At 40.2% G+C, this 25640-nt stretch overlaps 5 protein-coding genes across 5 annotated transcripts; 4 read left to right on the forward strand and 1 right to left on the reverse strand.

Annotated features, from left to right (window-relative positions):
* Positions 1–2027: 2027 nt before the first annotated feature.
* Cbr-rhi-1 lies at positions 2028–3242 on the forward strand (the record flags this gene model as incomplete). The annotated part of the gene is made up of 4 exons (XM_002644502.1): positions 2028–2123; positions 2627–2880; positions 2969–3090; positions 3139–3242. 4 exons carry the CDS (start codon positions 2028–2030, stop codon positions 3240–3242), a joined length of 576 nt encoding a protein of 191 aa, XP_002644548.1.
* Positions 3243–5768: 2526 nt separating this feature from the next.
* CBG27691 lies at positions 5769–7272 on the forward strand (the record flags this gene model as incomplete). Its single annotated transcript, XM_045239611.1, has 3 exons — positions 5769–6721; positions 6964–7085; positions 7133–7272. The coding sequence occupies 3 exons, from the start codon at positions 5769–5771 to the stop codon at positions 7270–7272; spliced, it is 1215 nt and encodes a 404-aa protein (XP_045099531.1).
* A 419-nt stretch (positions 7273–7691) lies between these two features.
* On the forward strand, positions 7692–8344 carry CBG27692 (the record flags this gene model as incomplete). Its single annotated transcript, XM_045239612.1, has 3 exons — positions 7692–7814; positions 7862–8169; positions 8215–8344. 3 exons carry the CDS (start codon positions 7692–7694, stop codon positions 8342–8344), a joined length of 561 nt encoding a protein of 186 aa, XP_045099532.1.
* A 2020-nt stretch (positions 8345–10364) lies between these two features.
* Cbr-spr-3 lies at positions 10365–19035 on the forward strand (the record flags this gene model as incomplete). The annotated part of the gene is made up of 7 exons (XM_045239613.1): positions 10365–10491; positions 11066–11189; positions 12380–12434; positions 12485–13991; positions 14037–17535; positions 17581–18677; positions 18758–19035. The coding sequence occupies 7 exons, from the start codon at positions 10365–10367 to the stop codon at positions 19033–19035; spliced, it is 6687 nt and encodes a 2228-aa protein (XP_045095427.1).
* Positions 19036–22301: 3266 nt separating this feature from the next.
* CBG14483 lies at positions 22302–24836 on the reverse strand (the record flags this gene model as incomplete). Its single annotated transcript, XM_045239614.1, has 9 exons — positions 22302–22336; positions 22386–22559; positions 22603–22758; positions 22807–23065; positions 23190–23297; positions 23353–23487; positions 23537–23768; positions 23816–23903; positions 24707–24836. 9 exons carry the CDS (start codon positions 24834–24836, stop codon positions 22302–22304), a joined length of 1317 nt encoding a protein of 438 aa, XP_045095428.1.
* Positions 24837–25640: the final 804 nt, after the last annotated feature.

The raw sequence follows: 25640 nt of genomic DNA on the forward strand, positions 1-25640 counted from the left end.
TACGATAGTTCTTTTTTTTTATTTTTTGCTGATTTTCCTTTTTTCTTAAATGTCATCGTCCAAGGTGTGTAGGCTGAAATTCCCATTCAAAACCAATCGCGCAGAAAAGAAGAATGGGATGTACTCCAAGAGTCCATCTTTTTTGGGCTCTATATTTCTCAAATTTCACGCAATAGTCCCTTCTCAAAAATGTATTGAATTCGTGATTCATTGAGGAGATGGAGCTCGCAAAACCTGAGCTCTCTAAGGAATGGGCGGGTCTAGAATAAGCAAGATTAGGATTGTTTCGTCGGTGGCATTCAGCAGAATCAATTTTGAGAGAGGGAGAAGGAATAATCCCCTTAGATGCAATATGATACCTTTTGAGCGGCCATTCTATGCACTTTGTTCAAATTTTTTAGAGAGGAATTGCCTGTTATCTGGTTTTCTGATCAGCGCCAGCCTAGAAAATAGTTAGGTTTTTTCGGGAGTAATTTAGAAAAAGATTTTGTTTTCGTTTTTTTTTTTTGAATTTTTGCCCAAAGAATTGGCAGATGACCCAAAATTTTCTCGGTTCACCGACTTTCACCTTTCTTTTTGTCTAGTAAATGCTCTACCTTGAAAAAAATTGCGTTCTTTTTTCCCCTGGAATACCTTCTTTTTCTTCACTTCATCGTTACTCGGGGAGCGCCTTTCGCCCCACAAAAACCGCCATAAACTAACCGCGTTCAAATACTTTAAACAAACGAGAACTGTATTTTCTCGGCTAATGTTGCTGCCTCAGTTTTTCGACTTCATTTCGTTTTCCTCTCGTTTCCTCTGACACTCTCAGCAATCAGTGTGCAATTCTCGGAGCGCTCCCAGAACAAAATTCCCGATTTTGACATATTTCTAACTTCGTCTCGTTGAGTTTGCGTCTCACAATCCAGCGATTTTTTCTTCACAAACATCCTCTCACACACAAATTGTGTGTGAGTGTGTGTGTTTCACTCCACACACTCATTATCACAATTTTTCACGCTCACTTCGGCCGACTTAGCCACTCACTCTCGAACTGTATCTATTTGTCTGTTGTTGTGTGTGTCTCCTGTGGGTAAAGGCGAACAGCTGTCTCGCATTTGACATGATCTGATTTTAGCTTCCCTGCTGAGGATTTTGTACTTTGAGTTCTTCTTTTTTGGAATCTTATCATTACTCATCACTTCTCGTTCCTGTATTCCTTTTCTGATTCTTCTTCATACCAATTTCCTTTTTTCGCTGGGCACAGCAAGTATCATGAGTCATCTAATGCATTTCTCCAGAGTAACGAATCGTTGATAGCGCGTCAATTGATAGCGTGTATTGTTTTAAATGACGTTGAAGAAATTTTTCCCCCCAATCATTTGACTTTTGATATTTTTCACCATGTTTTCTCATATTTGAAATTTCGTAACCAAAGTTTTCAACCATTTCCTTCCTCATAGCACGTCTTCTAGTTCTCTTTTCCGATTAGTATGCGTTCATCTTCTGTCGAAATGTTTTAAATTGGCATAAATCCCGTTTTTCCTCCCAATCCCTCCGATCTAGCCATCAAGCATTGGCATAAAAAAGACAGAGAAGAAGAAGCCAAATCGTTTTTGCCAATAGTTAGAAGAAGAAGAAAAAGAGATAGTGGGTGGAGCTAAAAAAAAAGAACAGAAGCAGAAAAAGACAGCGATAACATGCTGGCACCGTTCGACCCCTTTCCTTCAATTTTAAGTTACCAATTTTCAGAATTCGTCTTCTTTCCAGTCCCCATTCCATTCTCCCATCATATTGAAAATTTCTGTTCCGGTCGAAACGCCCTTGGCCTCCGTAGGTACCTATTTAGTTTCGTTGCCTGCCACTAAGTCGCCTATAATTGCAATTGTTATGCTCGTATTCTCTTTATGCACCTCATTTTGTCTCCTCCCCAATCTTTTTTTCTCCCGGTTGATTCTCGTTCAATTTTTTCACTTTTTTTCTTTTCGTGCGTTCTTTTCTTTTCGAAAGACCGAATCTTCAAATTTTTCCAGTCTACATACTCAATTATGTCGGATCACGAGAATGCCGCTGAAAACGCTTCCGAGTTCCAATACAAGCAACCACCACAGAAGACAATCGACGAGCTGCTCAAGGCTGATCAGGTAGGAGATGAATTCGATACTTTTGGGACATTCGAACAAAACACGGATTTAATAGATTTCTGTCCATTGACATCATGTGATCATCTTCATCGATTCTCAAATACAGAATCGAGATTCCCATGAGATACTTTGATCGCAACATGAGAAATCCTATTTGTCAAGAAAAACTGTGTGTGAAATAATATATAGGAGAAAAAAGCCAGAAAAGTCTGTCATGAGAACTGAGAGAAAAAACTGAACACTTTGAAAAAACAGACCACTGTAACCGAGTCTTGGGATCTGCAATATCTCATCCAGGCCCCAAAAGCTAATAAAAAAGACTGGAGATTCAGTTGACTAGTCTATTGATAAGATTCAGGTCTCGGAAGCTTTACCGACTTTGGTACCAACTGTCAACTAATCTTCAAGGGCTGATTTTGTCCAAGAATTTCTAGAAAGATCCTAATTGAGATCTTAGGAAGATTCCTTAGAGTCCAACTTTACTAAACCATTCAACGTTCCAGGAAGACGAGTCACTCAAGGTCTACAAGGAGAAACTTCTCGGACAAGGAGTCGTTATTGTCGACGAGAAGAACCCATTACGTGTCATCGTTCGCTCTGTGGAGCTCCTTATCGATGAAAAGACTGCTCAATCGTTCGACTTGTCTGATCCAGCAAAGCTTTTGAATTCGGATTTGTCGGTTAGCATCAAAGAGGGATCGAACTATCGTCTCAGCTTTGCGTTCCACGTCCAGCGCGAGATCACTTCTGGACTTCAGTAAGTTTTTTTCTTCATTTTTTAGAGTTGTTGGCAAATTTTGCAATATCAAGAACTGAATCATTCTGAATAATCAACAATTTTAAAGCTACAAGCACAAGGTGAAGCGTTCGGGAATCACCGTTGAAAACGAGAAGTATATGATGGGAAGCTATGCTCCAAAGCTAGAAATCCAGGGTTACAAGTCGCCAAATGAGGAGGCTCCATCGGGTATTAAATAAACTCGATCATTTTTCAATCCTAACCATCTTGTTTCAGGAATGATCCATCGCGGAAAGTACAAGGTGCACTCGAAAATCACAGATGATGACAAAAACGTCTATCTTGACTGGCAATGGACGCTTCACATTACCAAGGATTAAATATGTCTCAAATCCTGGTCATTCCCCCATAATATTTATACCATTGCAATTCGTCTCATCACTCTGAAAATGACTTCTCCTTCTCCCTCTCACTGCTATCCAAAAAAGTTTTACCGAAATCAAAAAAAAGTTGTTCAATTGTATTTAATCGATTGATACAGAAGGCACTAATTGTGTGTTGTGTTTTTTCTCCAAGCTGATTCCATATGAAGTGGTATGCAAAACTGAAAATGTTGTATTTATTCAATTGGTTGGAATTTTATTAATTGTTTAGTGGCTCGAAAATTCGCGATAAATCGAATTGTCAATTTTGCTAGTTGTGAATCGGCATAGAGACAGCGTTGTTAAGTGGAGTGATGAGGGAAACTTGATGATAAGTGATTTCAGATTCATGCAAAAGTTTGGAACAATTTCCATAGAGAACAGCTTTTTCCAGGAACTTAGGTCCCTCAACAATTTTTTTCGGAAAAGGAACCAAAACTGATAATTTTCTGTATTCCCACTTTCCAGAACTTTATGGTAGTCCTTCTTAATAAAAACCCAAAATACAATGAATCAGAGTTCTCATGAGAAGCGTCACATGAGTAAAACGAGAGATGTTGTAGAATGCGTATAATCAGAGTCCTTCTCAGTAATATGAGAGATTTCCCGTTGTTTTCACCGTTTATGACGGGAATCATATATAATTGAATAGCTCTTATTTTGTATTTTGTACTGGTCCACCATTCTGTTCCATATCCCATCATTTTGTTGTCTTCACTATTGTAAGTTCTCCAATTCACACTTTCTTTCAGTCGAAAACTTGAAGCATGAGCCTATTAAAGTGTCTGAGAGACGTTTGTCTTATAAAACTTCCCGTTTCCGGAATTTTTCTCGACTTATAGTTCTGCTAATCACAAAAAAAAATTGAGGCTATTTTTATTTTTGTGTCATCTCGAAACATCTAAAAATATTACACTCGAACCTAAACTGTATGACGAGACAAAAAAAATCATTACAATTGCGATTCCAAGCGATAGTTTTGTTGGAATCTCTCCTTCGCAAACCCTATCGATTTGAAAAATATGACTGGCTATTTTGTTGTCAACCTTTTTTTCCTAAATTTTATTTTCCCCATTTTAATTTTCATTTTCTCAAAGAGGTGAGTAGCCCCAACAATCACGCTCTTTTCGTATTTTCTTGTTTTCAAAACATCTCAACTTGAAGCATATAATTATCATGACATTCCTTATTTTTCTGTTTTTCCCTATCAAGCTTGCTGGATTTATCTCCTTACATCAGCTCACAAATTTTCGTATTTCGAAAATTGTGTCACACGTCCTCCAAATGTTTTCTCTTTTACACACTTTCTCGTTACAGTAAGCACAAACGATTTCTCCGATTTATACTTTGTGGCTAGATCATAAGATGAATCTTTTCGGAGTTAGATTCTGCGTCTCTTCTTACTTGATATCCTCATGGCAACCTGCCAAGTACTGGTGGAGGACGTCGCTCTTTTGCGTTTTAATTTACTTCTGCCTTCTTTACTATACGAGTGAAGACCTATGTTCTTGTGATCATACTCGTTTCATCAACAGTTTCGATTTTTGTTTGTGAAATCACGAAAAAAGTTCTTATCGCAAAAGTATCCCATTATCAGGGGCAGGAACAAGTAAAAATATTATCAAACTTTTTCATCCATTTTTTGACAGATGCGCTCAACTTTTTTCCTTTTCTCTTATTTTTCCTTGTCTGGTTTTGATTCACGTGTCGTATTCTTACTTACAAGGAAAGGTCAATATTTTTTAAATCCAAATTGAGATGAAAACTTTAGGATAGGATAAGATCAGCCTATCTAGACATTTCTGACAATATCTGACCTATAAAGACATTTCTGACTATTCAATTATCCGATCGCCAGTTTCAGCCGAGTTACATCAGTTCCTACTCCAAAAAAGCGCGTTTTCAGTGCAAAAACAAAATATTTCTTGTTGTTCTATACTTAGATCTCAATGACATTTTACATTTCAAAAATTTTCTTTTCTTTTCTATACAAGAAGTGGTTGGATAGTTCGAAAATTCTGGAGTAATTTTGAGAAAGCGTCTGAAATATAAAATGTCATTTAATTCTGAGTATAACACAGCAAATTTGATGTTCTAAAAAGTTCTAGAAATTAGGAAAATATTTTTTCAGTTGCTGTCTTTCGCTGAAAACACGTTGCTTCGTAACTGATATTACTCTACTGAAACTGGGGCATGGATTCTAAAATTTTCAAAAATTTTTAGATAGGCTATAACCTATCCTTAAATGTTTATCAAAACTTGTGTATACAAGTTGTTGAGGTTTCATTGTTAGTCACTACCCATTTTTCAGTATATTCTGTGTCCAATGGATCCTCCCAATGAAGATGAACCCGACAACCCTACAACTATCCTCGACCTTCCAGACATAATAATCCAGACAATCTTCTTGAATCTGACTTTTTTGGAACGGTTCGTTTGTTGACTGGTTTCTCAACATCTTTTCTCTTTATGCACATTTTCAGAATGTCTTTCTCGATGGTTTCTTGGAAAGCTAGACAGATCATGATTAATGACCCTCACAAACCGCTTCGATTGATGTTTATTAGAATTGATGGAAGTTTGGAATTGCGAGTTGACGATATTTCGTTTTCAATGTCTCCCTATGAAATGAGTGACTTCCCTAACAGAAGTTTACCGGGAAGAAGACATATCAAAGTGAAACGATTGGAAAATGAAGAAGGAACAGAAAGAACGTTCACTAAGTACTGGGATAATCCAACCGGCAGTTTCAACAACTTCATAAAAGTGGCTCAAGAAGTACGTGGAATTGTAAAACTTAACGGTATAATTTTCGCCCTGCGAGACCTACCATGCCACATATGGAAACTCCACGATATTCTTCGTCCAGTGAAAATCAGTGAAATCAGTTTTGACGAATTAACCGACAAACACGACAGACACATTTACGGTGTTGTTCGGAAGATAATCGAGTATATTCTTCCAAATAACAGTTTTTGCATTTCGTTCGACCCCTTCAAGTCAGTGGCAAGAAATCAAACACTCCACAAAAAACTGCAAAAACAGAGGAAAGCTTGGATGTCAAGAAAGTTCGACCGTTTTATTCTTTACAACTTTCCGGTCTCACTCGAAGACGTCATAAATATGAGAAGCAGAAAAGTTTACTGCAAATCCTATTGGACGAAAAGGATGATGAGGACATTCTGTGAAAAATGGACAGACGACAACGACAGTAACCTTGAATGGATGCAAATGGAAAATCCCCGGCTTTTCGGACCTGACAAAAATATAGAGTCGGTTTTGAGCGGATTGAAATATGTGAAAACCAAAAGAGAATTCGATACTGTGAATGTTCATGCTGACGAACGTTTTCACACAACTAAAGTTGGATACGATATTTGCCGAAAAGATGGAACGCTTGCTAGTATTTTCCACGTGGATCACAACAAAATGGAAATGTATGTCTGGCCAGAAACTGGTGTGATTCTGAGCAAAACCAATCCCTCCCGGTTGCTCTTCAAAAGTCTAGAATTGCATTTTATTGGAGAAAGCTCGCTAGATCAACGAAATTTTTATCTGACTGTTCGGATGGAGGAGGCAACACACTTCTATTTCAAATGCTCGTTCTATGTTCAGAGAGAACGCATCGATGGTCTTAATTAAGAAATTAGATTTTAGACTTTTCCATAATTATTTTTAGATACGTTCATACGGTCAAACAAGGTCAAAACTCCCTTGTAGGAATCACTTATAACATCGGATGTGTCTTTCCTTCAAATGAACTCCAGATCTACCAATCTCGACATGAGATATCTCCATGGGGTACAGACTGCGGGTTCTAAGAAAAATAATATAATTCAATATCTCAGGTTCATACAATGAAGGACAATATGAAGTGTCATCCAAAATGATCGATGAGTACGACAACGTATTCGTCGTTTACGACTGGACACTTATTGTGATTCCTGGCACCGCTAATTTTTTTCATATGCGTTTTTGTTTTCTATAGTTCCGGCCTTGCTACCTACATTCATGTATCATTCTTCATTCCCGTATCATTCCTTAATGTAAGCCTACCGTCAACTTGGAGCCAATTTATCTCGCTCCCGGTAAGAGATGTCAGAATGTGGTAAAATGGCGGAATACTTTCAATTTTATGATAAACGAGTTGTCAGTTGACTATTTTTTTGACATCTTCCCCGGCATCAAATTATAGGTATTTATAACCGTCAATATATCTGTTACATTCTATTCATTGTCTTAATGAAAAAAAAATACTTTGAATCCTGGAATATTTTTCATAAAGTTAAAAAGTTCATAGACCAGCCGTAAGGCGTACATATTTACCTGGAAGTATAATTAAGGTTTAATGATTTTTCAACCCATCTTCATCTCTTGAAAAGAAATCATTTTTCCTAAATGAATCTGATGGTTATTCTCCGAATTTCGTTTTGGATTGCTACCGTATCAGCAAATCAAACTATCTACGACGCAATGAACAATGCGCGAAGATCATATGCCGACTTACAAGGTCTCAGTATGTGGAAACTAGTAAGATCTCATCCTGAACATTTCAAAAGTATCTGGAAAAATTTCAGAAGGTTCGCCCATATCTCGAAGAAAAAGCTAGAACGTTCTTCTGTGGATTTGGGACTCAACCGAATTTTCGAGTATATTATCAATATCATACACGAGAAAATCTCACAAACTTTCTTCACTACTGGGGGAATCAAAACAGCACACATCCCGAAGATGACCGTGAAGAGTTTATCAAAATGTTTCGAGATCAGAAATATTGGTTCACTGAGGTTTTGAATCCGGTCCAGTACTTTGTTGGGTGCGGCATAAATATTTGTGAAGGTTTCGAGCGGTTCATGGATAAAATCGTTTGTTTATTTGGGCCAGAGTAAGTTTGTTAATTTATATCTCAAAGTTTTACCCATTTTTTCAGGACCAAATTAAATTTCGACTCGCCAGTCAGTGAGACGAATATTCCCGAAGAATCTCGTTGTAAACCTTTTGGAAGATTTGAGAATCGACTTTGTGTCAAATACCGTTGGGCTTATAAGATGTTGAAATAAAGTATATGAACATCGTGTTATATTTCATTGGATTTCTTGATTTCCAGAATTTGTTAAATGTTTAAATCCAGGGTTCAAATTATTTATTTTGCACAGGTTTTTATGCCGATCAGAATTTTGAATCACAATCGAAAAAGTCAAAATTCATCAATTATTCTGGATGGCTTGTTGAGCAGGAATATGACGATAGTGAGTGTAGCGTCCATGCTTTTGGTAAATAACACACAAGTAGCTCCGGTTGATCTCACAGTAGAGCACAGCGGTGACGCCGTCATCATTGTCGTCGAGGAACAGAAAGTCTCCAGGTGGAACAAGATCAAAAAGAAGAGCTGCCATGGCAAACATGGTTGGACGGACGCCCTGTAATCGCATCAGTGATGACCTAGAAACGTTTCATGTTTACTTACATTTATGAACTCCGGTTCTTGCTCTCTTTGAATGCGTTCTGGTGGGAGATTCTGGTCAATGACATGTTCGGCAAAAACGCGGTTCTGCTCCATTCCGACCGAATAGAAAATAAAATCTGAAATACGCAGTTTCAGATAAGCTTTATATAGAATCCGATGGGAGGAGACTTGCATGGGAGATATGATATATTTATCACGTCGTTAGAGACGAAGATGTTTTGAAAATTCAAACAAAATACCGCGGAATGTAGGAGAGAAGTGTGATTGTATGAGATAAACTCGGTACAAAACGGCAGGGATGCGTTTTTTTTGTAAGCGAACGTCAAGGATTATAAGATCACGAAGAGAATCTGTTCGAGAATCATGAAAGTTCGTGAAGGAATTTTCAAAATGATTCATGATTTTTAGGTTTTGCTTATCAACCGGAGCGATCACAAATCGACGCATAACTTGGTTCAAAATTGGAGTATCTGTTAGAATCAAAAATTGAATTCAGAACTTGATATCATAAAAAATTTTTCTGTCTTTTCAGAAATTTTTTTAGGGTCAACAGAAAAGAATGGACAATTTTTCTGACAAGAAAAAAATTTCAAGATAAGAGCGTCCATAAAAAATAGTTATTTTACAAAAAAATTTGAAAAAAATTTCAAATATGAAGAACCCGGGCCCGCCGGGCCCTGGAAATTGTTGGCCCGGCCCGCGAGCCGCGCCCTGATTTTGCAAGTATGCTTGATATGGATCCACGAAATGAATAGCAAATTTCAAAAAAAAAACATTTAAATAATTTAAATAAGCCAGGCCGGCGCCACTAGGTCTAACTTTTTTGAATCACTATCGCTGGTTTGAAGTTTTCGTATATTTTGAATCTATTCGGAGTATTACTTTGTAGATCTGGTCAAGTTCTACTCTTTTTTGATTTGAACAAATTCAAAGTTTGAAGCAAGTTATGGACCTTCCAGAAATCGGGTTGAGTTGGCCCAATTGGCAAGAATATTCCAAAAGCCATACCGAAAAAAAACACAAACTTATTGATAAAAAATAAAGTTATTCGATGGCTTTCAAACGCCGGCATTTGACCGACTCATTGTCTAGACATATTTGACATTTTCAGCTTTTTCAACTAAATTCATTAAGACTTATCAAACCTTTCATTTTCAAGTGTGTTTTTATAAATTCCCAGTTGAAAATGTTTAATATCTTTTCAATAAAATGTTTTGTTCAAATGGTTCGGAAATTCTAGAAATACATGATTTTCTATATTTTATATTTCTCTCTGGTTCAGTTGTTACTTTTCGACCCCTCGTCTGAATAAAATCTTCCAGGTACATCTCTCCCATTTCCACTACTCGCTGTTAATCCTGAACATGCCCAACTTGGTTTTTCCACGGAGGCTTGTCCAACAGACTATAAAAGACCTCCCAATCCAACAAAAGTGCTACCATACTCTCCACTCATAAACTTTTTCTCATGTTGTCCATCTGAATACTATCACCCTAAAAGCGACAAGTCCACGCCTACTTCTTCAGGAGCTACTTAGTTAGATTAGAGATTTTATGGTTTTGGTACCACTCGTCCATTTCCCGAAAAGTTCAGCTTTCTCAGTTACTGAAGTCATGAATTTCTCTTCTCTTCTCCAAATTCTACTCCTCGTTTCCTTTCCGATCATCGGATCCGGAACCCGTGTACAGTGTGATATCGTTCTCGAGTGTGACCTAGAGACAAGCTGTTACTCTCTCAAGGGTAAGTCAAAGAAACTAGAGTTTCAGAAATTTTGAGTCCTGATTGAAGCACTTTTATCAACTGTTCTACTGGAATGATAACATTTTTGTTTGTATTCTGATAAAACCCAAAAAGCTGGGCTAGAAGTTGATAAGAATTAGATACATGCCTCGAAAAATTAAAAAAAAACGGCATTTCTACCATACCCACAACTTGTACTCTGTCATAAAAGTATGCTTTGAAAATTCTAGTAGAAAATCCCTTAAACCGTTAAATTTAAGCTCAATTATTTTGATTTCTGTGGAAGAAATCAAAATTTTGTCAATAGATAAAATATTGTCCATAGTATGATAAATAATTTATTAGTTGACTAATTCTTGATATCGCATGAAGTGGGATAAGTCGGCTCAAAGTTCATAGTTGGGGTGATATTCTATTAGAGTGTTAACGGTATTTTTGTCTGCCACCGCAATATAAATAAATATATTTTTGTAGATCTTGTCAATGTCTACTTTTGGGATTTTCAATTTGATGAAAAAATTTAATTTTCGAGAGAGTTATGAGCTGGCCCGGTTGACAAGTGTTTGTATTCCAGGTGGCTTTCCATTCGTGTATGGAAAGCAGAAGGACGATTCTCGAGGTAAAAAGTACAGCATGTTCTTGGCGAGGAACGTGGAGACACTCCGCTGCGTTCTACTGGACGCCGAGCAATACGAATTGTGAGGAACCGGATGCATCGGCTGATATAAACAAAAAGAATGTGCTGAACTCTGTATATTTATCTCTTATAATAAACTTTTTTCTTTGATTTTTCTAGAAGAAGAATGTAAATGAAAAGGATGTTTAGATAACAATCTCTTTTGAATTGAGAATGGCACGCGTTTCTATAGGTTTCAACCCGCCTCATTTTTTTTTCACTTTCCACCAGTCAAATGATACAATTATGATACAATCTCGCCTGCTGCTGTTGTTGTTTTCTGTGTTTCTCCCCCTTCCTCACTCCCTCTTTTTCTCACTCCGTCCTTCAAAATCAATAACAACTGTATGCCATTCGATGCACTCTTCGCTCATACTCAGCACACACATACACTCATACATAAGAAAACAACCCCGTGTGCCCCATCGGTCGGTGCCGCAGACTTGTGTGCGTGGAATATTCAGGGCACGCACGCGGCACGCGACGCGTCCTTCTCTCCTCCCTCTCTGTTCCACTCGGGACCCCGCGCATTCTCATACTGTTATTGTGGCAGCGTTCGCCTTTCCGCACTCTTTTTAGGCCATTTCTAATTCTTTCTTCGCTCTCGCTCGTCGCGTTTTTGCGCTTCTCTCGGTTTTCTTTTGCTTTTTCTTGCTCTGCGTCTCTTTTTCAAAGCTTATTCAGTGGATTTCTGAGCAGCACTCTGTTTTCCGCATCTCTCGCAGAGAATTAAAACGAGCGGCTGATGCCAGGCGAGGGACCCGTTGAAACCTATTAATGAAAAGACTCGATTCTCAGTCATCGGACCTTACTTTAGGTTAGATTTTGCGCCTAGAATACAGTATCCTTCCGCTTCTATGTATCTATCCGATGCAGTTTACAGCGCTTAACCCTTGTCTCTGTAGGTCTAATTACTCCTTCAAACAGTAATCAGCTCTGCGCTATTTTTCGTTGCCTGTCACCCGTTCTATCACGAATAGCCATCTATATTCTATTCATATGCTATGAGGTGCCGCGTCGTCGTTGCCAACAGCAAACTGTTGTTGATTTGAAAGGGATATCAGAGACTGTGGTCGTTTTCTAGACGCAGGCATTTTTGGCGCGGGAATTGCTGCAGCCAGCCGTTGCAAAAATCTATTCTCTTTTCGATCTAACACCTCTCGCTATTCTCTTCTTCTCCACTTACAGAAAATATAATTCTGAATTTTTCAGAGAAACATTGAGACATCCGAGGATGTCGATCCCCAGACACAAAACCAATAATGAGGTATAGAGATTCTAGTGACGTTTCCAGAAAACTTATGAATCATTTTTCAGATAAATCAGTACCGATGCGAATTTTGCAATCAGGTATTCACCAAGTCCTGTGCCTTCAGAAGTCACGTAGCTACGCACGGAAATATTCATTACGGCTGCAGCAAGTGTCATTACCGCAGCAAGAAGAAAGGATGGGTTTTGAAACATATCAAAGAGGGTCATAGGAAGCGTGGAAGAGTCATTTCTTACAATTTCAAGCTGACTGATGAGGTCCTAGAATCTTTGGGTGCAACAAACGTTGATGGTACAGGAACTTCAAATGTTTCGAATACTACTGGTTCAGGAGCTCCGGGTGCTTCCACCTCAGATGACCTAGGAACTCCAGGTGATTCTACAACTGATGGGCCAGGAACATCTGCTGCCTCATCGTCGGATCGCACAGGAACCTCTGTTGTTGAAGCCAGCACAGCGCTCAACGTCGTTACAAGCAACACAAATTCGGTCGCACATGCTTCTTCGGCTTCCTCTCTTCCCAGAGCGCACAATATCTTCAGCAACTACGGAACACGTGGAACAATCAAGAAAAGGAAGTTGGAGGATCATGCTGCACAATCTCCCACAAATGGATCTGCGTCGAGCTCTGTTCCACGTAAGATGATTCTGAACAATTTTTCTCAAAATATAGATTTTTCAGCACTCCCGGTGTCGAAAAGTACTATGAGCCGAACAACACCAGCTTCAAAGGTTGCGGTCTTAGCCCAATCTTCTACTTCAACTCCCATTGTCAGTGTCGGGACTCCATCGAACCGCTCCGTAACTCATCCTGTGAATGTCTCCATCCATGTCACAAGAAGCAGTACTGCTGCATCATCTCAGAAGGTTGCTGCTCCAGCTGCTCTGAAGGTCTCACCTAAGGATCAGAATTCTGAAATTGCTGCTTCGTCAGTTAAGAACGTTGCTTCTACTGATTTGAAGATTGCATCTAAGTATAGGAAAGTGGAAACATCTACGTCTTCAGTTCAGATGGCTGTTCCCACTACTTCGAAAATGGTAGGAAAGGAACAAAAGGCTGCACAAACTGTTGCAAATGGAACTGCATTGACTCCAACTGTCACTGTCGGGACTCCGTCGAAAGCCGCCGTTGCTCAAACTGTGAATACTCCAATCCACGTCACAAGAAGCAGTACATCACGAGCTGACACTCCACCGCCGAGAAAAACATTTACCCTATCTCCATCTCCCAAGCGTACGCCAGGATTTGCTTCAAAGACAGCTACACCAACTCCACAGGATGTTGCCTTACACATTTCTACCCGATCAGGAAGTACTATTTTGCCAACTCGAGTCAAAGCGACTTCAAGATCTGTCGTATCAAACAGAGCGATGCAATCTTCAAAGCCCGTTTTACGATCTGCCTCCTTCACTAGCAGACTTATTTCGATTTCTGGAAAGTATGGAGAGCCGACTTCAAATACTACAACTCCAAGATCATCTTCTCAAGCTGCGAATCCTTCTTCTTCTTCAAAGGCTAATGCAACACGACCAGGTGCTAGTACTGCTACAAAAGGTAAGCTAGAATAGCTGAAGTTCAATCGACCAAAACCTCTTACAGAATCTACACCAACAGCGAAAAAAGTTTCCCAATCTCCAACGGTTTCGACTCCGACTGCGGTCAAATCAATTAAATCCAATAAAGAGGATGCGAAGCGAGTAGAAGTGAATGTTTCATCACCGGCAGAACCTACAGTAGAAGAACCTGAGGAAGAACCAGAGGAGGAACCAAAAAGGAAACCAGAGGAGGAACCAGAGGAGGAAGAAGATCTCAAAATGTACTCAACTCCAAAAATGGCTCCAGCGGATTCAAAAGTTGTTTCAACAGTTCCATCAACGGAGAAGATGACTTCTGCTCTATCGACTCCAAAAAGAAATGGAGTTGCTTCTGACACTTCAAAAACAGCAATCGACGCTTCAAAGATTGCATCCAATGCACAGACAGGTGGAACAACTACATATTTAGCTCAGAAGGTTGGTCTTACTACATCGAATGTCGCCTCCGAGAATCAGCATGTTGGAAGAGCTACATCAATGGCTCATCAGGTTGCTCCAACTTCTCTCAAGATTTCTTCGACTGCTCCTGAGGTCTTATCCAAGAAGCAGATAATTGAAACTGCTCCATCTTCAGCTCAGAAGTTGGATTCACCTACTCCGAAGGCCGAAAGCGAGGTTAAGCAAATCGAAACAGCTGCATCGTCAGTTGGCAAGGTAGCTGTTCCAACTGATCTCAAGGTTGCACCCATGGATCAGAAGAATGAAATCGATTCAGTTCAAACAGTAATTTCCACTGTACCAAATGTCGAATACGAGGATTTGAAAATCGGAAAACCTACGTCTTCAGCTCAGATGGTTGCTCCCTTTACTTTGAAAGTCGCTTCCAATGATCATGATGTTGGAACATCTACATCTTCAGCTCAACGGAATGCTCCAACTTCTCCGAAGGCAGCTTCGGCTGCTCCTGAGGTCGCATCCGAAAAGCAGATAATCGAAACTGCTGCATCTTTAGCTCAGAAAGTGGATTCGGCTACTCCGAAGACCGAAATCAAGGATAAGAAAATTGAAACAGCTGCATTGTCAGTTCAAAAAGCGTCACCACCTATTCCAAATGTTGCACGCGATAATCTGGATGTTACAACAGCTACATCATTGGTTCAGCAGGTTGCTTCAACTTCTGCAAAGTTTGCTTCGACTGCTCCAAAGGTCGTAGCCAAGAAGAAGTTAATTGAAACTGCTGCATCTGCAGCTCAGAAGGTTGTACTGAATGGTCCGAAAATTGCACTTACTGATACGAAGATTGAAACGACAACATCGTCAGCTCAGAAAGTGGATTCATCTACTCCGAAGTCTGAAATCAAGGATGAAAAGGCTGTATCTTCAGTTCAAATGGCGTCATCACCTATTCCGAAGGTCACACCTGACGATCAGGATGTTGGGGCAGCTACATCATTAGCTCAGCAAGTTGCTCCAGCATCTCCGGAGGTTGCTTTGTTTTTTCCTGAGGTCGTATCGAAGAAGCATATGGATGAAACAGTAACATCGTCAGCTCAAGAGGTGGATTTTCCCACTTTGAAGGACGAAATCAAGGATAAGAAGGTTGAAGCTGCTGCATCATCGGTTCAAAAGGTGTCACCACCTATTTCGAAGGTCGCATCCAACGACCAAAAAGGAGTTGTGTCTTCAGCTCATAAGGTCGCATCAAATGTTTTGAAATGCGAAGCTGCTACATCTTTATCTCAGAAGGTACCTAAAACTACTTCGAATTATGCATCGAACGATCAGAAATTTCAGACAGCCACGAAAGTTGCTTCAACTGCTAAGGTCACAATCCTGGATCAGAAAATGGAAACTGCTTCATCTTCAGCTCAGAAAGGTTCTGCTCCGATTGTTACGGAAGTTGCTACTCCATCTGTTCCAACAGTTGCACTTATAGGCCAGAAAGCTGAAACAGCCGCAGTCCGAAATCTTGTTGCAACTATTTCGAAGATCACAGCTAAGGTTGAGAAGGTTGGAACTGCCACGTCTTCAACTGGGAAAGCCGCTTCAGTTCGAAGGGTCACATTCAACGATCAGTATGTTGGCCCAACATTACCTTCAGGCAAGCCTGCTCCAACTATTCTGAAGAAAGCATCTAAGCGTAAGCACGCTGAATCATCAGTACAGCAGGTTGTTGATCCAATTGTTCGGAAGGACATATCCAAGAAAAAGAAGACTGCTTCACCTTCAGCAAATAAGATCACGGAAACGACTTTAGCAGTTGATACAACCCCAACTTCGGTTCAGAAGGTTGCTGAAGCTGCTCCAAAGATCCCGGCCACTGCTCAGCCAGTTTTTCCAATTACCATCTATACAGATATGCCGGTTCTGACAACTCTTCCTGCTGAAAAGTCAACTATTCCAGACGTCCAAGAGTCTACTCCACATGTCCTGACAGCTTCTAGAATTGTCAAAAAAGCTGCCAGACGCAAGCCAAGCTCCGCATCAACAGTTGCTGAGAAAACTCTATCCGACGATGAGGCCCTAATGCTCTTTGATGATGCACCCACACTGGATGGGCCATTCGAGAAAACAGAAGAACCTCCACCAAAACGTCAAAAAGTTACAATTCCGGTTCCAACATCACCGTTTTCACCTCGGAAAACGTTATCAACAACTCACCAGCCTGGACGACGATACACGCTGAGAACGGCCATGATTGAATCGAGACGTGCAATGCTTGCTGCTCCAGAATCAGATTCGAATTCGGAGTCGGGTTCGAATGAAAGTTCAAAGCCACCCACATCTGGAGCGCCAGAGAGACAATCATTTCCAATCCTAGAATCACCGACTTCTTCAGAACCACCGCCACAACTATATCCAGAGCCAGAGCAACAACTGTCTCCAGTCCCAAAGCTACCGACTTCTTCAGATCTAGATCTACAAAAGTCTTCGTATTCAGATGCACCGACTTTTCCAGAAACAGCGCCGCGACTATCTCCGGAACCAGAACGAGAATCATCTCCAGTCCTAGAGCCACAACAATATCTAAATCTAGAGCCACCCGGTTCTCCAGAACCGGTGCCACAGCTATCTCCACGTCCAGATCCACCCAATTCTCCAGAACCAGAGCCATTGAATCTCGAAGTTTTGGCACCTCAAAACAGAGACCGCAGTAGAGCGCCGGAACAGCCTGTACAACTGCAAGCCGTCTATCAAACGCAGTGTGCACTATCTCCAGCCACTCTTGACCGATTTCCCTATACTTGCCACTTGTGTCCAAGCCGTTTCGCAAACCACACTCGAGCGTCATTCCACATCATGTCTCACCGAAAATCAGACCATCTTGCTCCAAAGGAAGTAAAAAAACTCTGGGAGAAGCGTCAATTATCTAATAAGACGTATAAGCTTGAATCTAAGAATTTCCGAAAATGGATAAATTGTCCATTTCTCAGCTGCCCTCCCGAAAAAAGAAACATCACTATGCATCCCATGGGGAAGAAATATGATCCCAATGGCGAGGATACCAAGAATCAAGCAATGTATACTGGAGCAAATGGATCGCTGCCAGGATCGTCTTCTGGGTAAGTTGAATTAAAATTGACAGTTGCAATTTGATTTTTTTTCAGATTCATAGGCCCGCTCGTTCAACCACCAGTTAAGTGGCTAGCGAGAAAGGATCTTATGGTGGGACCTATGATCAACTACGGACAAAAAATGATCTATGAGAAGAAAATCCATTTTCTTTGCTCGCAGTGCCCTTACGTCAACTCGGATATTTCGTCTCTCCAGCGCCACTTCCGCCATCACATGCACGAATTCAGGCGGACCTGGAGTTGCACCCAGTGCTCGTACAGTTCTTACCATTTTGCTGATGTCTATAAGCACGTCAAACTTCACATGGATATTCCAGAAAGTGAAACAGAGGTAACCGTGATTAGTACATTATCTCAAAACCTTACAACTTTTTTTCAGTTCAAACGTTGGGTTCACTACGAAAACAAAATGGACAATGCTTATAGAAAGATGAGTCTAGTGAAAAACAGAACCGTAGAGCCAGCGGTCCCGATGTCAACTCCGAGCACTCGTCAACTTCGTGGAAGGTCGATGGAGGTTGAACCATCTACTCGTGTTCTCCGCACCAGAAAATCTACCACATCCAGTGCACCACCAGCAAAACGGAGAGCAACCGATTCGAGCAAGAAGGAAGCATCGGAAAGCAACACGAGACCAAATACGAGGCAAAGCGCTAGAGCCAAGCAAGCGCCCAGTCAACCTCCCAGTGATGGTCCGCGCACTAGATCCAGACGGAGTGCCAGTGCGAAGCAGGAAAGCTACGAGTCAATCAAAGATGTAAATCCAGAAGCTGAAGTCGGTGACAACCATCCGACTGAAACTAACAACGTTTCGGATAACAGAGTTGAAGATGACCATCAGGCACAAAGCTCATCGACCACCGACCAGCCTAACCTTAGCTCATTTGGTCCACGATTTTACGTCCGAGGCTCTGCTCAAGAGGAATGCCAAGTGGATGAAATGATGAGAACGTTCTTTAAGTGGAGAGAGGGCAAACCATTCAAACCGAAGAAGAAGCCAGATCCCGACTCAATGACTCCACTCCAACGTTTGCAGCGTGGTTACAATGTGGGATTGGGTCTTTTTGGTAATAAAGATTTTGGTCTTAATCGCCCACGAAAGGATTGGGACAAGGAGCTAGACTGTGAAAGTGAGTTTCTGCAAAATGTTTTGGTTCTTTGAAGTTGGGAAATCCTATATCATCTGAACAAGTAATCGTTTTTTTTTCAGTCTCGCGCCAGTGCATCGACTGTGGATATAGAAATCAAAACATCATTGAGTTCCGCAAGCACCGCGACGGACACTATGAGAATCCGATGATTTGTAAACTCAAATGCGATGAATGCAACTTCAGAGCTTCTTACATGGAGCGCATCGTCCATCACAACATCGAAACACATCATTTACGCGATGTCAGACTCCTCGAAAGCCTTCCTGAATTCGAGCCAGAAGAGGTGGAGGGACCGATTCGTACCACTCAGAAGAGACGCCGCAAACGTCGCTGGTGAAAAGTTCACCATTTTTTGTTCATTTTTTTGTTTTATAATCCCCCTAAACCACGCTTAACTTATTTTTAGTTACATTTTTTTTCTCGCCCTTTCAGAAATAACATTTTCTTAATTGTTTTTTTTTTCAATTCCCTACAGCGTTACCATTTCTTTCCCGACAAACAAACCACCTCACCATCTCTCATGTAACATTGTCATTTTTCATCCCCGAGTCTTACCACAAAAAGCTTAACCGTTTAAAAAAAAGAATTGTCTACCAACCGTTTTATATTTTAAATCCGTTTGTATCACATATTAGGTTGGCAAATAAGTTTCTTTCGATTTTGAATGCTCAACTTTGAGATCTGGTCAGTGGGACTGTTTTTCTTGACGGATGTGTTTTTGTTAGATAGAGTATCTCACGGACTTGATGTACACACTTTGCCTCATTCCTACTTATTGTCGTTGGCGAGCATGTCGCTTGCTACCGTCCCTTATCGTCTACACTTTCAAAATGCTATTTTATTTTCATTTCTTTATGGTTTGAAAAACTGTGATTTTGACAAGAAATAGAAAGAAATAGATAAAGAAGGATCTCCTACTGTTCCTACCATCGAGCATTGGACTGATCGTTTTGAAGCCAAAAATTCAGAATCGAAAGAAAGAACTTAGTCCAAACGTTGGACTTGAACCTATCGAAGATTACTATTGAAGCGGGTCCGTTCCAAACCACTTGTAAAATGTCAAAGGCATTGTACATTAGTCAGCCAAGTATTGTGAACTGATTGAAGTCTCTTGGCGACTTGAAGAACTGAGTCGATTCGTACCCCCATGTTTTGAAGGACTATGGTATGGATCACCATGTAGACATAAGCATGTTTCAACTATCATTCCTTCACACGTTCCTTCACACGATAGTCTATTTACCGAAGATGAGAAGTGGGTAAGTTACTCTATCAATGTGCAGAAGGGTCAGTTGATTGCCAAAGAACAGCTAGCTCTGGACGTCCCGAAACCTAAATTTCCCTTGAAAAAGGGGATCCATTCTGTTTGATGATCTGTCAGAGGAATGGAGACAGGGAACTTTTATATGAAGGTACCACTATAACTGCCACCTTGTACACTGCACTATAGGAAATATTAGAATTGGCAGTAGAATAGAAACGAGGAGAAGAGATCAAGGTTTGCTTCCAGCACGACAAGGAGTTGACCTACTTTTTCAATCGCAACTCTCTTCGTTCTGGACCGATAGAACCCAGAAATTTCCTGGATGTTGGCAGACAATTATCGATGTTCATGGACACCACTTTCATTAATCTATCACCCTTCGCTTTGAGAGAAATGTGATCAAAAAATTTGCCGAAATCGAAAGAAACTTATTTGCCAACCTAATAGACATATCCAATTATATTCTGAATTTTCTACCGTCCGCTCTTACCCCTCTTTTTTATTGTGAATATATCTTGAAATGTCTTTTACAGACTGAATGAATTGTCTCGAGCGGGAACAGCGCTTTTTGTTTGAATTTAAAGGTTTTCAGATTTTCGGACTTTCCGCATTTGAGCAATCGATTCAGAAATGTCTTTGATTCAGTTATTTCTCGATATTCAGGCTATCAATCTTAAATGTTATGTTCTAAAAAAAGTTCGCTGAACCAACTGTCGTCAGGTTAAATGCATTGTGTGGAACACACGCCACTTGTTATTTGCAGAAAGTTTTAGGCCAAAAAAACAAAATCTTGAATAGACTCAGTTCCAGTTTTATTTTATTTTTAAACTAAGGATAAAACAGGAAAAAATATCCCGTTTTTTAGCAGATAAAAATTTTACACTCACTATGAATTTTTAAGTTCAAATATTTTCGAACTACATTGTAAAATATTCTACAATATTCTAAAATATCCATTTCTTTTAAACTTTGCAATTTTTTGATTATCATCTCATTTCAACTAATAAACGCTCCAAAAAAAAAAAAAAAAAAACGTTGGGTTCACTACGAAAAAAAAATGATCTGAAACTACGTTTAAAAGCTTGTCGTAAATGATCAGTGTGTAACACACGTTGCGCCGTGTTTGCAGAATATTTTAGGTCAGAAAACAGGTAATTAAATAAATTTGGTTTAAGTTGCGATTTATTTTGAATGGACGCTAAAAAAAGAAAGAAAAAAGATGCAGAAAAACATTACAATTTCAATTAGCTAAAAATTTCGGATTCACATTCTGAATCATGATTATAAAAGTTTTGAAATTAGATTTTGGAATATTTCTAATAATTTCGGATCCGATTTCTTTTCTACATTGCGATTAATTATTTATTTTTCTCTCATTTAAAATGAAAACTGCACAGAAATAAGCTAAAATTGCATGGAAATTTTGATCGTAAATGCACAATGTGTAATACACCTTGCGCGGTGTCTACAGAAAAAAGTGCGTCGATCACCGCCAATGGAGCAAATTTGATGATAACCAAAAGAATTAAGTTAATTTTGAACTATAAATGTTCATTTAAAATCACTTCGGAGAATTAAGAAATAACATTACAAATCACAACATTACAAAATCAGAATTTGGTTTAGAAAGCATTTGAAAAATCATTCAGAGAAGCGGTCAACTCCTTTGCAATACTATCTGTTTTTCAACTAAAATGGATACAAATTCGACGACAATTACAAGACAAAAAATCTACTTGGGCGTCGTCGGCCACTTCTGATCCCAGATTGGTCAGATTTTAGATAAACCGCTACGAAAACCGACCAAACTCCGACAAGTTTATGAGAAAATTTCCGTACTAGTAGTAATTCAATTCGTGGATTCTCAACCAAAATCTTATCCTTGCCTCTCTGAACAGCCTTTTTTAGGTAAAATCCGACCAGGACGTGGCCAATATCCGTTCAAACTCCAATCTTTCTACTGACTCTAAAAAAAGTTACTGAAGAAATGAAGGATATTGAACAAAGACCTTCAAATCAGATTAATAAAGTCATCATATCATTTTTGGCTATCAACTGTGATGGTAGATGCTAAAATAGTTCTTCTCGGATTTTTCCGAGCCCCACTATGGCATCGTCATTCTCCATGATCTGAAAAACATTTTTTTAATACCCACTCTATATTGCCCAATTGCGAGTAATATAAATATTCATAACTGCACAAAAATCGTTTTCATTACACAGGGGGAAATGGATGATAGATGGAATAAATATTTTTGAAAATGGAGTAGAAAAGGGAATGACAATTGACAGTATTCACAACATTGATTTCAGAAGTAGACAGCCGGCTGTTCTTGTATTTACAGTTTATCATTTTCCTCCTGCTCCTTGGTCTCTGAAAAAAGGTATATGAATAACCGATTCCAGAAAAAACAATATCATACTTTTCTCGGTTTGCTTATCAAGCCAGTTTTCCATTTCAGCAGCTTCATTGTCCGTTGGTAGCTTGTTGCTCACAGCGGCAGCCAACCCCACATCGGTCTGTGGCTCCGCGTTCGCCTTGTAAGCGTCTTGAGAAGAGGAAGCGGTTGTTGGACTAGCAGTAGCGCCAGTGACCTCTAAAAACAAATTTTGTGGTTTTTCAACAAGTTTTCGACTTACTCATTGCATTGAGTTGGTCTCCGAGGCTCTTTCCGTCTCCAATATCGATCAAATCTCTTGCCTCGGCGGCTTGTTGTTCTCCTTTCCGGTTACTAACAAAGCGATCGTACTTTTCAAAAACGCTGTTTAAGTTGTCGTTGACCATAAGGAGCTCATCTGAAACATTGGAAAACTAAAGTAAACACTTTTCACCACAAGACTTACAGGTAACCTCCTCGCTGCTTACAGATCGGATCAAATCCAAAACGCGAAGCTGCATGGCGCGGCATGTATCATTTAGATCCGAGAGGAGTTGGAGCTCATCAGCTGTCTCGTTGCGTGGCACAACGTCGGTGAGGGTCTCGCGGAAAACCTTGATGTTCTGGTTGACGACGTCAAGATCGGTACGCAACTTGGTCAGTTGATCCGAGTTTGGAGCAATTGGCTCTTGCCCAGTCTCACGAATAGTCAGCACGTCGTAGGTCTGGAAGAGAAAATTTTAATGGATTCTTCAGATGTTTCAAATAAGTTTTGAAATCTAGGAAAAACAATTGAAAAAAACCATCAGCTTTAAGAAAGCTCATCAAATCACGAAAACAATATCTAACCGAGTTCGGGTTTACAGCTTGAGCGTAGTTTCTTTTCGGTGCTGGTTGCTGTTGCTGTTGTGGTACCTGAGCATCGAGAGTTGGTGGTGGTGGTTGAGTGAAAACAGTCTGAACCATACAACACATACATCACAACATTTATAAGTTATATCGAGCAACTTACGCGCTTTGGTGTCTTGATAGGAGCAAGAGTGTCCAAATCGGCAGCTGGAAATTCAACTCCCTTGCTCTTGAGGTCATCGTACGACTGGACAACACCAGAGAGTGTTGGGTCTCCACGGAAAGCATCCGCCCAGGCCTGTAATTTCAATTATTTGCTTTTGAAACTGTCGAAAGGATGTTATTACCTGAATGAGGCTCAATACTCGTTCCTGAATGATTTGTGGGGCATCGAATTTGGGGCCGATCAGTTTAATAAGATCTTGGACAAAGTCCTTGTTGCAAACGAGCTCATGGAATTGGTGATTGCAGTTCTTGACAGCAGTCTCCAGAACAGTCAAGGTGTACATAACTACCGCGTTGTTCTTGGACATGGCGTTATGGAGCCGCTTCTTTATAGCACGGACAGCATCGCGAGGTCTGAAAAAGGCTTGTTCAGTCTTAGGAAAGCGCATTGGTCTTCTAACCCATCCTCAGTCCCATTGATAAAGTCGCAGATCTCCATGTTGAGTCCCCAGTTTTCCGTTGCCAGGAGGTTAGCATCGGTGGCAAGTTCTGAAAATAATCATCGATCATGCAACCACTTTCACCACATTCTGCCTTCTAATCTACGTGCAACAATTCATCGCCCTCTAATTTCGAAATCTTCACTTTCCCATATTCCACTTCCTTCTTCTTCCATGTTTTCAGTTCCTCTTTCACACACGTCGACGTGTCACTAGAAGGGGCGCAGTCCGTTTTCTCCCGAATTCATCTTTTTTCCTCTTCTCGCCTTTGGAAACCGGTTCACTTTCGGAAGGATATGTGGGAGAAAGACAGAGAACTAGAGATGCCTCTACCGGTGATGGAGAGTCGTGGTGGTTCTTTGCGACTGGTCACTCGACGACGTGTAATTTCGCAAGTGCGAACGTGCCCAACACAATATATATCCGTAATAATCCGGATTCGTCGTCTTCAAAACGAACGACGACGACGCGTTTTGTCATCAACCTTAGTAGTTCCCAAACAAATAACGCATAATTGTGTGGACGGTTAGGAAAAACTGGCCGCTCAGAAAGAAAAGAAGCGGCAGGTGAAGATAAATTTACTCAATTCCAGAACCCATAATTGGATTGGGAGGCGGTTTGTTATTCAAGAAAAAGTTCGGATGTTCAACCCATCAACAATAATATTATGGAGAACTGGCAAAAATGAGGTATTACAGCCAAATGTGACATATTTTTCAGGTCAGGCCTAGTATCTATGGATACATGAGACGTAGTGCATGTTATTTCTGAACCTACTTGAATCTATGAAAGCTTTTGTTAGTTTTGGCAGCAATCAGAACTCTACACTTCGCTATTGTTATGAAAACTCACCAATTTTTCGTCCTACTGGGGTGTTGAACGCGTTTCCTTGGAAGAAGTCCGACACCGATTCTCCAACCTTGGCGACAGTCTCACGAGCCGTTTCAGCGGCCTTCGACACTTGCTCAGTTACGTTGCTCATTCTGGAACGATTCATCTTGATAATAGAAAATAGTGAGATCTCAGGACGGTTATGTAAGAGGGGATGATGGATGCACAAATCTTATCTGTGTAGTAGTAAATATGTCAGTTTTAGGAGTTGATATATCTAAGATGGGAAGGTGTGTTTGTATTCGGTGTAGTGTTTGAAACGTAGCTGAGCATTCGAATTCAGCAAAATGAAGCCCTAATTGAGAAGTTCCATAGGCAAAAACATGTTTCATGTTGGAATGCGCTGAGCCTCGTAACATGAAGAAAATCGATGACCAAACGACAGCGAGCAGTTAGTCGTTTTGCAGTCGTGTTAGCAAGAAGCAGACATCAAACCAGTAATAGCGGGGAATACGGGGAGAAGCTCTCACTTTGTTCTCTCTAGTGGACACTATAGGGGCTCGCGTTGCTGGAAAGAGCCTTCAAGAACACAAACACCACAACAAACATTCTCATCAAGAGCGTAGCATGCGCCTGCTGCTTGAAATAGATGACGAATGTATGCATTACCATTGCTGTAAATGGCAGAAGCCGCGGCCGCTGAGCCCGAGGGATAGGGCTCACCGGAAAACATGGCTTTGTTTGAAGCTGGAAAAAGGGGCACTAGTGAACAACAGTGTGTTATTTTTTGGTCGGATGGGAACTAATTATTACGAAATTCCTATTATTAAAAAATTTCGCCTATCTTATTTGTCACAATGCAAGCAAAACAACTATCGTTTGTTCAACTGACACTTTTTCGGAATTTTTTTAGACAGAAAATGCTCTCAAAAGGAAAAAAGTGATGTTTCGCAAC

Source organism: Caenorhabditis briggsae, assembly GCF_000004555.2.
Source record: "Caenorhabditis briggsae complete genome, chrX, whole genome shotgun sequence".
In the NCBI taxonomy this organism is placed as follows: domain Eukaryota; kingdom Metazoa; phylum Nematoda; class Chromadorea; order Rhabditida; family Rhabditidae; genus Caenorhabditis; species Caenorhabditis briggsae.